A 13,329-nucleotide genomic window follows, 5' to 3' on the forward strand; every position below is an offset into this window, starting at 1 on the left:
TGTGAGCGTTACTGGGATGGAGCCTACACTTTTACGAAATATCAAAGTATATAAATTTTCTGCATTTCGATTTATGTTTTCAATATATGATTTTCTTATAATAGGACAACATGTAAATTCTAATTTCGCAAGTTTATGACTCGTGAGAATCCGAAATAAACTATCAGGTATAAGGGGTCCAACTTTGACATGTTTGAGTTTAGTATACCGTGTATCTTGGAATATTGTGAAGAAGTTGTTAGGATTTGCAGCAGGATTGATTTCGAAGTATTCTATAAATAATTTATCGCATATTTCGTGTGGTAAAACCACATCTTTCAAGAGGTGTCGATTGCCATACTCATCCTTCACCGAAATAAGATCTAAATTCTTGCAGATCACTTGCAAACACAATTCTGAAAGAGGTCGGGGACCCACGTAATGATCTAAACGGAATAAGTTATCCAAATCGAACATCCTACACGGCAATTTAGATGAGTTAAGCGTAATAAGTGGTCATATGAAATATACTGACAACAATTACGCAATTTCAACTGTCAAATATGTTAAAACGCATCAGCTGGACATCATTACTCAAATTCATTGCAAACGAGACCACATTTACGAACGTTCTCTTAGTTTCCTTTGTTGCAGGAGAACCAAACAATTATTATTTACTCCACGACACTACAAATCACAAATGAATCCGAAATTGATACATTCACGCTAGATGTTTCACGAAATTTAATCGACAGATAACTGATTGTACGTATGTATGTAAGTGTGTACGTTTTCACGCTTGTAATTTTGATATTTCATTTGACTACCGTAGTAACGCTTTTCTCCAATACTTGACTAGCTATATCACAGCCGTCTTTAGTAGAAGGCCGGAATCTACCCTACCACGTAGGCCAATTCAGCTTGACAAATTTTTTTCATGTTAATTTCTTTTCTTACAAACGTATCATATGTGTAAGATTTTATATTGTCTATACTTGTCTATGGTACATATATAAGAAAAGGAGATAGCAAAGCATAGACTATTACATATAAAGAGGATCATGTCCATGGACCTGAAGGACGGTTTCCTCTCTGGTAGTAACTGTTTACGTAAATAACGATATAATAGCGTTGTTATTTTTATTACTATGCACATTCGTAGAAGATTATGTAGTAAATCTTTGTAGATGACTTGTATTAGATCAGTTATAATACATATTATAAACTAGTTGGTCAAACAGAAAAACAATGTCTTCTTCGAGGGTCGACGAATTGATCAGTTATTTCAAATCTCACAATAAAATAAGGGAACAACAAAGTCATTCTGCAAAAGTGCACAGTGTAGGATGGAGTTGCGATGGTAAACTATTGGCCTCCGGATCTTTTGATAAATCTGTTTGCATTTTCTCCCTTTGTCCGGATCGTTTAGTGAGTACACACAACGTCGACTCTGGTTCTTCTTTCCCAATATTCTGTCATATTTTTGTTTAATCTATAATTTTATTATGCATTTATTTATTACTTGAGTGTCGAGTACTAGAAGACTTATTATTATCAGTATCAGCAATATACTTTGTTACATTCTGAGGTTATCTCTTTTCATATTACGAGAATCTTGTTCGATTCTATTATAATTTACTATTTCTTTGTTGTCTTTAATTATTTTTTACTATTGCTATTTTTTCATTTCTTTACTTACAATGCATTAATGCAATGTAATTTATTACAGAAACAAGAAACTACTTTTAGAGGACATGGTGGAAGTGTTGATCAACTATGTTGGCACGCATTTTACCCAGAATTATTGTCTACTGCAAGTGGGGACAAAACAGTTCGGATATGGGATACAAGAACACAAAAATGCACAGCAAATATCAGTACAAGAGGTGAGAATATCAACATATCATGGTCACCTGATGGGAACACAATAGCAGTTGGAAACAAAGAGGATCTGGTGACTTTCATCGATGCAAGAGTGATGAAGATTCGTGCCGAGGAACAGTTCAATTTTGAAGTTAATGAAATTTCGTGGAACAAAGATTCAGATACGTTTTACCTTACCAATGGTCAAGGCTGTGTACATATCCTTAGTTACCCAGATTTGGAGCTGTTGCACGTCATCAAAGCACATCCAGGAACCTGTATTTGTATAGAATTTGATCCTACTGGAAGATATTTCGCAACTGGCTCAGCGGATGCTTTGGTTTCCTTATGGGATGCAGACGAACTGTGTTGTTTAAGGACATTCTCTAGATTAGAGTGGCCAGTGAGAACTATATCATTTTCATATGACGGGCAACTGTTAGCAGCTGCATCTGAGGATCTCGTTATAGACATTGGCGAAGTTGAAACCGGAGAAAAAATCGCAGATATACCTGTAGAAGCAGCAACCTTCACGGTTGCATGGCACCCAAAACAATATTTATTAGCATATGCGTGTGATGACAAGGATACGTATGATAGAAAACGCGATGCTGGCAGCCTAAAGGTATTTGGATTCGCCAATGATTAACAATCCAATTTTTAGATTTTCATATTAAACTCCATATTACAAAGAAATGACTCAAATGATCTCTATACCTCCTCTAATGTATTTCTAATAATATCGTAAATATCGTACCGAATACAAAAATACGATATACGTAATGGTCTCGAAGACTGTATATAAAGTGTGAATATACTTTCAGTATTTTAGGATTTTAGGATTTTATTGAAGACATAAGAACGTTTTTTATGTCTTCTATCAGCCTAAAAATGTATGTATTGTTTACATAGTTCACAGCACAAGAACTCGTGAATAGTTTGTTTGGCATTTTGTTGACATGGTTACTGGAAGTGGAACACTCAAGCACTTTCCTTAACCTGACAAACCGTCGAATTACTATTTTACTACTATTGGGTATCATGTCATGTTCAGAGGACATTCAACCTGATTGCAAGTGTCAGTTGACGTTAACGTTATCGAACAATATAATTCGCGAGGAATTTCCTGAAATGAGGGATAGTTTTAATCACGTACCCAGTATCCATGAGGTGGACGAAGAAGAGACCGACGAGGAGTACACCTACGATCAGGAAGGCAAAAATTCTGACCGAACCGAAACTGAACAAACTGTAGCTTTAACTAAGGATACCGTGGATGAGGATACTATTTACAGCAATGATTCCTTTTGCTCGGACGAATCATGCGATGAGTCCGAAGGGACGAACGCCTCTTCAAGATCTCTCGACGATTCTCATTTTTCGCCTCAAATCACTAATCGTCAATGTATCGAGGAGAGCAGCAAAAATGAGGAAAAAAAGTGCGAGAATGCGATATTGGAGAACAATATCACACATTCGGCTCAGTCCGAGGACGAGATAGAGATCAGGCAGATAAGGAACAGGCGAAGAAATATGAGCTTTACTGATGACGAGTTACGAAAGATCGAGTGGGAGAATCAAATTCTGTTGAAGAAGATAATGGCTCAACAGAGACCAAAGGAGAGAATACTCCACGAAAACGTGCCACCCACGCGAATTAGTAGTTCCGCAATAAACAGGAAGAAACTGCAAAAGAAGATAGAAAATGAAAATATAGTATGTACTAGTGTTCGAGTTAGGGTACGGTGTGTTTCAGTGGATTACTATATTTAATGGATCACTGTATTTGCAATTGCAGCTGCTGCTTCAAAGGATACAACGGGCTAAGTCGCGCGTGGTGAACAAAATGACAAAACCTGGTGGTAGACAAACGATTTTATAATCTGTAACAAATTATTTTTGTACACCTTATCTTAGGCAGAATTTTGGTATATCTTTTTATACGTACACTATACATTGTATCTGTAATGAAAACCTCATTATTGCGGTTGGTTTCTTGTGCCACTGAACATTAAATTGTAAGTGATTTTAGTATAATAGAAATGGATGTATAAAATTTCTGATATACGATTCCCTGTTTTGTAATAAAGATGGTTTTATTAAATTGTTTTGTATCTCATTTTCAAGGTTCAATTAGAAATAATAATAAAATAAAAATGATTAAAACACAGCAATTACCAGTCTTGAAGAGTAGGTACACATTTTTATTTTGTTTTGTATACATCACAACTTTGTAAAATGTTTTGAAAACTTACCGAAGAAATTTCTACAAGTCAAGACTATAAAAATCACAGTTCTCACTCGTTCCAAATAACTTAACCATTATCTTCTGTTTCTTTTTTCCATAACATCAAAACCAATATTCTCTGAGTATTGTGATCACTTTTCATGTACATGTGTAGAAAATACAAAAAGAAAGAAAAAGTCAAAAGCAGTAGGTATTAAATTGCAAAATCCACAAATTAAATGTTTACACGCTCTCGACTTTAGCGTTTCGACTGTTACCACATTTGTAATCAAATTTTTGTTGATCGTTCAAACTCAAAAAAATGAAAAGGAAACTTGCAATTTTGAATCTAATTTTAACGCACACTTACTAGAGTACTAAATCAACATAAGTCAACAAGTGACAACGTGAGAATTTAACAAGTACAAAACAATTTTGCCCGAAACTTATTTGTCGGTATTATTATGTACTATTCAACAACGTATCACAAAATGCGCGAAACACGAATAATAACAAAAAAACGAGACGGTTGTTTAAGCGTTATCGATCACAAAATGTGTTGCTAATAAATATTAATCATTAATTTCCGTATTAAAAAAAAGAAAATTGGTTCAACCAGGTCTAGAGATATCACAAGATACAATATCGAAAATATTTTGAGAATGAAATTAGTCTTCGTGCAATTTTTTCCAAGACTCTGAGGATGACGGTGTCCAAATTGTACTGAGCGAGCGAAATGGATCAAAACCCGATCTTTCCTGGAAAAATAAATGTTCAATTCAAATGAAAACTGTTTATGTTTAAAAAAATTAGCGAAATTGATTGAAATAAACTTTACAAGGAGCGAAAACTATCTTACTTGCGTATCCGATTCTGTTTGTAACGAAGGTATTTGTGAAACCACAGGAGGTGTAGCTGCACCCCATGGACCAGCAGCCCAAACACCACCTGTATTTACTCCCCAAACACCGCTTCTCTCTTCTCCCACCGCTGCTCTGGTATACAATGGCTCCCAATTCGTTTCCACCGTTACCCAATTATCTGTACATTTAAGCCGCAATTTATTATAGAAGAGAAGAAATAAGAATCGTTCTCACCTTTCAACGTATCCGTAAGTATCGGTGGCTTTTCCGTAGACTTTGGCGATTCTAACTGGAATCCATTTGTATTATCGGATAACAATTTGAACATTGGATTATTATCTTCCCACAATTGGCATCGCGTGTCTTCCTCAGGACTTTCTAGTTCCATCAACGGTTCATCGGTTTCTGGAAGATCGTCGTACGGGACCAGTTCTCGTTCAAACTAAAAACATCAAATGATGCGTCATCAACTCATAAGCAAACATGTATTGCGAATCGCTATTTAACTTACTGGTGGTTCGGTAAAAGCGTTCATGAAATAACTGTTTGAATGATGCTGCGAATTATTCTGCACCTTAAACGTATCTTGACTAACTTGTTTCTCTTTCTCGACGGATTGTACGCAGAGAGACGGGGATTTCGATACTATTCTGTATTCCTTTTGTATCAACTCTTGACTCGATTGCTGTTTAGTATAATCTATATCTTTGGTGTCGTTATTGAAGACCATCGACAAGTTATGCGTTGTCGTTTGGCTTTTGTGTAACTTATTTAAGCTCGTAAACGGCGAGATGTTCTCTTGGTTCCGTGCCACGACGTCGCTGAACCTAGCTCGATTCTCGCCCCAGCACGACGGTGGCGGCGGTAACGGTGCGGAAACGGTACCCAGCATACGCGTCGAATCTTCCCTCTGATTAGGGTTTCCATTCAACGTCGCCGTTTTTACGTGCCCTTTATCGATACCTCGGCGTTTCTGAGATCCTTTATCCTTCCTAGGAGGATTCTTATTCTGACGAGATATCTTAAACGATGACTCGACCGTGCGCGTCGTATGAATATGATGCTTTATGGTGGACCTTCCTGCCGTGTTCGTTTTCCACCTGTTAGGATTGTTGTGCCTCTCTTTGTCGTACTCGTCGTCGTCGCAGTCACCCTCGTAATTGTCTCTATAATCTACGCATGGCACAGAGGCGACCGCCTGAGGCTTAGTTTTTTTCGTTGCAGGCTTCCGTTGCAATTTATCGGACTTCACGCATGTCTGATCGAAATTCTGCAATACATAAGATTATTCTATACATAAGATTAATTCGTTAAAAGGTGATAAGGGAGGTCATTCATTACATAATTCTCACCTTGCAAGGCGGTGGATCATCTTGAAGCGAACTCTCCGTTGTGGTAGACGACGTTTCTTCCTCGGACAAATGAGTGTTCCTCTGATTATTGTTAGATTCGAACTTTTTAAAAGATACGTGACTATTATTGCTGTTGTTAACCGCAGTCTGTTTCTTTTTATTATCTAACTTATTGTTTCGAGTATTATTCAAGAAACCTGTTGTATCTACTTGCACTTCGTGATCGACTAACTTCGTTTCCACCTTGATGCTCGCCGCCTGATTAGATTTTCCTTTTCTATTTGTTACAGGACTCGTTTTAATAAAAGTATTTACACCGTACTTCTTTTCCTGAGTCCCTTGAATATCCGTAAACGAGCTCTCTGTCACACAATTGTCCGTTTGAACCTCTTGAACGTTGTTCTGCTTTTTATTGTTCTTCTTCTTGGCACCAAGAGCAATATTGCTTATAACATTACTGTTATCCAAAACTGGTTCTTCGCAACGTTTGAACGACAACAGATCCTTCGCTTCGGTATCCAACTTGAATCTTCGTTCCTCGTCCGCAGTCCAGTCAGGTATTTTTAATCCCTTCTGCGTGTTATCTTTATCCTTGAACTTCTTCACGTTCATCAGCGTCCAATCCGGATACGTTTCCTCCTTCTTGATCACCTTCTGTTTTTCCTCGTTAATTAATTTCTCTTTGAAGGAAGTCGTCTCTTGCGCTGATTGTACTGACATGTGCGATAGCAGCCTTAAATCTAGCGGTGGTTGAACCGTGCTCTCTCGCGAGAAGCTGGCCAAGGCTCCTTGCAATATCCGATCCGCCTCAAGAAACGAAATGGCGAGAATGCAGATCAACAATATCGACGAGAAACTTATAGCTGCCCATTGCACGAAGTGTTCCCACGAAGGTCTTGCAATCGCGGCCGTACAAGCCTCCAAGGAGTGTGGTGGAAGGGTGGCCAGTAAATTAAGTACTACCATACCGTTCTCAATGTCGCTATCGGAGTTCAAACTGGTCGATATCAGAAGCTTCCTTTCGATACGCGACAACGTGAAATCCGGCGTAAACGCAATTTCCACCTTCTTCGTGGAGTTCGGATTTAATTTGAACGGCATACAGTTCAAAACTTTGAAACCGTACCCCTCGCACCGTAAACCGTTAATATAAAAATCATAGATTTCTATTGGAAGTTCCCCGGTGTTCCTCGCCATAAATGATCTTTTCACCGTCAAGTTCGGAGCCGGATTTCGTTTATACCGTTCTCCTGTTGATTAGAAAGAAAATATTTGAGAAATACGTATTAATATCTGCTGATAATTTTTACTTGTATATAACTCATGAGAAAGTTTTTGATCAAACGCGTTTCTTCCTTAAACGATAGAACGAGGATAAAGAAACGTACATACGTTCACAATCTTTAAGATGTTTATCAGCAAGTTCGAATAGCAAAGGCATAGTGGAACCTGGCTTTCGATTTCCGAATCTAAATTGTGCATTCGCCCCTTGGCCCATTACGCGTAACACCTCCAAAATGGTCATGTTGTTCCTATAATTATGCTTCGATTCAGTGTCTTCATAGGCAAATATAAAAAATTAAATTCGTTTGTCCATGAAGTTTACCTAATGTATAAAAGAGCGGACGATAAAGAAGGGGAGAAAGGCGTGTATGATATTCGTACGGTTCTTGACTCCGAGGGCTTCAAATACAAGGGAATCGATTGCGATGCTACTACGATGTCCCATTCCTCTTCGAACCTTTCTCTGTCAGTTATACTTTCTTCTAGTTTGAATTCTTCCGCGACCGTAGATCCGCACTCGGCGCATGGGAACTTAAACCTACACAGAAGTAAATATACGATGTAGATAAACCGAAAAAAGAATGTGCATGGCTGAAACAACGATACGTACTTAGCAGGTAACGAATGATAGAGTCTTGTCCCTTGCGGGTAATTCCAGTCCATGACTAACTGTATCATTAAAGGACTAGTACTCGGATTATGCACTTTTATCGTGCTGTAGGACGTGTTTCCAACTTGCGTCAGAGGGAACGCTAAAGCAATTTTATTTTTGTTATTACCGAGGCCAGTCAATAGACTGGGCCAATGCGGTTTTATGTTCAAATAAAATTTGTGCCCACGAACTTCTGTCGTGTCCAGGCGCATCGTGATATTATCCCAAGAACGACCGCCCGTCGAGTTAAGAAAACGCATGTATCTAGTGTTTAAAAAGTTTAAATCGGAGTCCCTCGTATGCGACGGAAGAGCCAACGTGTTCAGCCATTGTTTACCGGCGTTACTGTCCAATGATAAACCTAAATAACAATGATGTTTGCAAGCCACCGACGGTTCGATTTTCATAGATCCGATGTAATTCTCTCCTTTTGTAATAACAGGCATCGACGCTTCCTCCAGAGGAATATACTTTATTCTGTTATCTTTGTTAACGGGCACGATTCGAGTTACTTGCATCGGTCTTGCAAATGTCGAATGCACCTTAACTTGCTGCACGCAAATCGATCCGGGAAAGCAGTCGGTAAATATAAGCTTCTTCAAGGAAATCCTTCCGTGTGCGACTCGCATGTAAACCGGTAAGATGAATCTCTCGTAAGTCGTTCTGACAAATACGTCGCCTACTATCGTATCCTCTTCCACCATCGGAGTTTTTACTTTTATTTTAAAAATAGCTAAATAGCCGGGCTTTATGTATTGATTCCCAGTATGACTGCACACGGTGATATTGCGAAGGTCTTTGTCCAAAAAATCAGCCGGACCTCTTTGGCAACCCATCAACTCTAGTACTGCGCCAGGCATGTTCACCCCCCACCCGTGTAAATCTATGTTAATAGGATTTTGATTCTCCAAAGCAAAAATGGCCTCATTTTCGGTCCCGCTTCCCACGGTACCAAAGTGCATCGTGCCGTCCTCGCTTTCCCTACCTTCGGCAACGATTTTCCTCACTTTACCATCGTAACTTAACAACGGGACTTCCGTTACCGAGACATTCGAATGAATTAAAATCGACGATTCCATCTTCACGTTATCGGTTTTTCTATCCTTTGCGAGTTGTAAAGAAAATATATTGACCTTTTGCTCTGGTTTTATCACTCTTGGAATAAAATTCTTTATCTGGAAAATAAAAGTTCATTGTTGACAAATAAAATATTTGATATAAATTGTTAAAATATTTGTCTTTTTTGAGTATATTATTATTTAGAATATCTGCTTACGGTAAAAAGTGACTTCACATGCGTTGACATTGTAACATTTGTGATAGCTAACGGCAATTTAAATTTATTAACAACGCTAAAGTTTCGTGCTTGATTAGATTGGAGAGAACAATAATGCGTAATTGATGCGTTTACTTCTAGACCACCCTGTAAAACTTGTGCTATCCATGGTATTGTTAGTTTCTGATTAGAACCACCGGGACCTATAGCTTTTATTACTAATTTCCCTTTAAAATGTTGTAACTCTAAACCAGTCTTCCCTAAAATGAAACATAAACATTAACACAAACGTGTATATAATAATACAATGCAATTACTTACAGTCATAAATTAGTGCTCCAATTGCAATCGGTATATCCGTCTCTCCTGGAATAACCGCTTGTTCGAAATGAAGTTTCAATGCTTTAGAAACTGGTGTACTAATTATATTCTATAAAGATATAAAACAAATGGTACAATTTGATAATCTAAACCTATTTATCATAACGCGCTTGGTAATTATTTACCATAACTTTTATTGGCTTTTTCGCCGAATTTTTCAAAGCAATAGGATATTGAATGGGCGGTTGAAGCGAACCACCCATACCTAAATTTATTACTCCAGAACTTCCGCCCCAATGTAGACCAGCCCCACTTTTAACTTCGACTTCGACTGTTACAACAAGCACTTCCGAAGTGTTATTTACTTTAAGCCTACAACGTGCAGGAAAATTAATAATCAAGTACAATTTGTCGCAAGAAAAGGAAAACTAATTGAACAAGCAAACCTAATGTATGCGGTATGATTTTTTTCTGTGTAAGCATTAAAATGTAGTCTTATGATAGGTTTTGTTTGATATGGTGGGATTTCCCATAGTTCACGCGAACCCTCTGCTTCCCCTGATGGCAATTCCAGTTGAAATTCTCCACCACTACTATATACCTCTAAAACCTTGATACACACAAAACGATATCAGTTAACGAACAGAGAGAATGAAAATGAGACAAGATAAGATTAAACAAATACGTACTTGTAAAGCTTCTGCGTGTGGATTGTGCATATATATGAGTGGAGTAAATGTTGCATTTAAAGGTAATTTGACACCCACTACAGGTCTTAGTCGATACGGACTACTGACGCTCATTCCTTTTACCTATGAACGGGATTAATACACTTTTAACAAAGATATGTACAAAATTTTGTTTTGCGATTATAATTATATTAACTGGATTACTTGATATTTAACAGTTCCATCTGATGTATGTATAAAAAGATGCGTATCAATATCACCTTCCTCTCGACCAAGAAAGACAACATCAAATGTTGTGTTCCCCAATGGTGGGATTACCTATACAAATCAAAACATGGTTGCATATGAAATCAGCTATGCTCGCATTATTTTATCATAACAACTAATTTCTAATGCATTCAATTTACAAGGCCTGGTAAAATACACAATTGGTTAATCCCTTTTTTCTTCCAGATTTTTTTTAAATAAAAAATAGAACTGAACGTACATGCAATACTATTTTATATTCCAGTTTACATTTCAAGACACTTACTTTGTTTCGAAAGAATGATGAATGGAAATGACGAGTATTTCCAGATATTGATGAAAGGTGGATGGTTTTATTGTGATCTCTATTAAACAAGATCACAGTTTCTTGGTGGGGTATACCAAGTTCTCTAAGGAGAAAAACAAGTCTCATTGTATATATCTCACTTGTTTACATTCATGACATGATTAGTTAAGACTCGCATACCTCTCTTTGAAATCCAAAACATGTGGTTCAAAATAAACATAAGATAATGAATCTTTTGTTTTATCTTCTTCTGATGTTGCATCCCTTAAAACACATAGTTCTTAAATTTGAATACGTTCTGTGTTATGCTCTCGGATACATATATACTAGTAATAGTGGAAATTGAAAATAGGAAAGGTACAAGAAAAATTAGTTTGAAGTAATCACAGTTAGTAAAGCAGTGTTTAGAATTTTAAGCTCAGTCATTTATCGAAGTATTACAATGAAGTGACTAAATGATTAAAATTACGATACATATTTTTACAGTCTACACCTATTTGTGTTCACATCTCTTGTTCTATAAAAAATGCCATATCGAAGTTGAATGTTCTTTTCTACTAACATTAATTGCAATAGAAAATAGTGATATTGGATATGAATATTTTCAAAAGTAAGGAAGGAAACTTATAATGAAAACCTTTCCTACTTCCACTCACCATTATTTTAATGAGTATTATGCTTACCCAGCCCCATGCACTGTATTAGTAAAATCCTATAAAATAAAAACCCAAATTTATATAAAGTCATATAACGTGTATCAATAAATATCACACAATAATGTGTACTATGGTCAATAATCATTACTTGAACAAACATATAAAAACTTCCATTTCTTTTCTAAGTTATCGTAAAACAAAGATAATGAAACATAGATAAGAAAAGAAATAATACTAACCTTATGCATAGACATTGGTATGTTGTCAAAAAGGTATTGAACGTCATTGTCATCCTGTACAAAGGCTGCAGAAAAATGTCATTGAATTACTTCAAAGTATAATAAACACACATTCATATTGAACTACTGCCTTAAACCTACGAATGTCATTAATAAGAAACATATTACTTTTTAATTTTATACCCACAAAGTTCCTTTGAATATGTATGACATAAAATATTTACTAACAATTTAGTTATTACCTTTCAATTAATAATATTATATTATATGTCAATTTCCCAAAGTATAATGCTATGTACATTATAAATATGTTACTGTGATCAGTGATAAGATACAAAATAACAATGTACAGATACAAAAAAGGATTTAAGAAAAATATTTGTGCACATTCTTAAGATTTTTAAAATAAACTTTTATTTCAATAAGGCAGGGAGCAAAAATATTTAGCTATATTGCTCACAGTATTTTGCAAAACAATCAGTACAGACATATAATTTTCCTAAAAAAAATAGAATTTATCGACCTTCAGAAAATGAGAGTTTCAACGTTTGAACAACGTGTTTCAGGTGAATAACGGAGCAATAATATATTAAACGAGTAAGTTTTGTCTTGTGATGTGTTATTGTAAGAAATAAGGATGATAATTAAAATAGCGTAAATATACACTTACCATTATTGTGCCCATGTAAGGACGGTCGAATTTGTGACGTCAGCTCGAAAAACGTTAACAAGAGGATGCAATAAAGTAGTTTTAACTCAGTCATAATAAAAGTTTTCACTGTGTTGTTTGCTGTTTTGTCTTTAGCAGAAATGAAAATCCGCTTTCGGCCATACTTTTGCCACTATCGAATTCTGGCGTATCGATTCTACTTCCGTCTGATTTGAAACCTTTCTACAGACAAATTTCGTCCGGCCAATCTGACGAAGACAGATTATATACTGGCAGCATCTTTTCTTGTTATATCAGTACAATGCTAACATGTTAAAATTGGTTCATCGTTCATTTATTCATTTTCTCGATATTAATATACTTTCATGTAAACGGTTCGGGTTTCACAACGACAATCGCGTGTGGTCGAATGTACAACATATTTATTCGTTGATCGTAATTTTTAAACGTATAATAAGATCACAATATTGTGACTAAATTATATTTTTTAATTGATTTGAATACATTGTTATAACTATTTCTATAAACTATTCATCCAATCATATTACGAGACTGTAACAAAAACTTGTCATTATTTGAAACGAAAAATGAGTTTTAAATCAGTCAGAAAACTAGCCAAATAAATAAATAACTATTGTTAAATAAATACATTGCGTTCGCAATTTATAGTATGGAATTTATTTATAAATATGCTAGATATATATG

General features: G+C 36.1%; 4 protein-coding genes across 7 annotated transcripts in view; 2 read left to right on the forward strand and 2 right to left on the reverse strand.

Annotated features, from left to right (window-relative positions):
- The window catches only part of LOC108632758 (protein zer-1 homolog), a 6,816-nt gene extending 6,060 nt beyond the window's left edge, over positions 1-756 (reverse strand). The window contains exon 1 of one of the 2 annotated variants that reach the window (XM_018037526.2): positions 2-756. In XM_018037526.2, the coding sequence (XP_017893015.1) occupies positions 2-456 (455 nt within the window). In that variant the 5' untranslated portion in view covers positions 457-756. The remainder of the gene's footprint in view (position 1) is intronic. The other variant, XM_018037525.2, reaches the window with a different exon arrangement.
- Positions 757-873: 117 nt separating this feature from the next.
- Positions 874-2,676, forward strand: tex (THO complex 3 homolog tex). 2 transcript variants are annotated; one of them, XM_018037527.2, is made up of 3 exons: positions 874-1,074; positions 1,167-1,407; positions 1,709-2,676. In XM_018037527.2, the coding sequence occupies exons 2-3, from the start codon at positions 1,228-1,230 to the stop codon at positions 2,489-2,491; spliced, it is 963 nt and encodes a 320-aa protein (XP_017893016.1). In that variant the 5' UTR covers positions 874-1,074; positions 1,167-1,227; the 3' UTR covers positions 2,492-2,676. The 2 variants fall into 2 exon arrangements, with proteins under 2 accessions (XP_017893016.1, XP_026666509.1); XM_026810708.1 differs by having other exon boundaries at positions 874-1,407.
- A 92-nt stretch (positions 2,677-2,768) lies between these two features.
- LOC108632760 (cilia- and flagella-associated protein 97) lies at positions 2,769-3,946 on the forward strand. The gene is made up of 2 exons (XM_018037529.2): positions 2,769-3,558; positions 3,641-3,946. Exons 1-2 carry the CDS (start codon positions 2,884-2,886, stop codon positions 3,722-3,724), a joined length of 759 nt encoding a protein of 252 aa, XP_017893018.1. The 5' UTR covers positions 2,769-2,883; the 3' UTR covers positions 3,725-3,946.
- A 79-nt stretch (positions 3,947-4,025) lies between these two features.
- Tmem131 (Transmembrane protein 131) overlaps positions 4,026-13,329 on the reverse strand; it is a 12,381-nt gene continuing 3,077 nt past the window's right edge. The window contains exons 1-19 of one of the 2 annotated variants that reach the window (XM_018037524.2): positions 12,625-12,718; positions 11,955-12,019; positions 11,743-11,771; positions 11,240-11,323; positions 11,039-11,162; positions 10,711-10,824; positions 10,507-10,629; positions 10,264-10,427; positions 10,003-10,189; positions 9,818-9,926; positions 9,497-9,756; positions 8,179-9,395; positions 7,891-8,106; positions 7,677-7,816; positions 6,285-7,534; positions 5,444-6,202; positions 5,167-5,374; positions 4,929-5,110; positions 4,026-4,827 (exon numbers count right to left, since the gene is read on the reverse strand). In XM_018037524.2, the coding sequence (XP_017893013.1) occupies positions 4,738-4,827; positions 4,929-5,110; positions 5,167-5,374; positions 5,444-6,202; positions 6,285-7,534; positions 7,677-7,816; positions 7,891-8,106; positions 8,179-9,395; positions 9,497-9,756; positions 9,818-9,926; positions 10,003-10,189; positions 10,264-10,427; positions 10,507-10,629; positions 10,711-10,824; positions 11,039-11,162; positions 11,240-11,323; positions 11,743-11,771; positions 11,955-12,019; positions 12,625-12,718 (5,415 nt within the window). In that variant the 3' untranslated portion in view covers positions 4,026-4,737. Of the gene's footprint in view, positions 4,828-4,928; positions 5,111-5,166; positions 5,375-5,443; positions 6,203-6,284; positions 7,535-7,676; positions 7,817-7,890; positions 8,107-8,178; positions 9,396-9,496; positions 9,757-9,817; positions 9,927-10,002; positions 10,190-10,263; positions 10,428-10,506; positions 10,630-10,710; positions 10,825-11,038; positions 11,163-11,239; positions 11,324-11,742; positions 11,772-11,954; positions 12,020-12,624; positions 12,719-13,329 lie in introns of those variants that run through there. The other variant, XM_026810704.1, reaches the window with a different exon arrangement.

This window comes from Ceratina calcarata, unplaced genomic scaffold (genome assembly GCF_001652005.2).
Source record: "Ceratina calcarata isolate Rehan_Ccalc_2016 unplaced genomic scaffold, ASM165200v1 scaffold171, whole genome shotgun sequence".
Taxonomy (NCBI): Eukaryota; Metazoa; Arthropoda; class Insecta; order Hymenoptera; family Apidae; genus Ceratina; species Ceratina calcarata.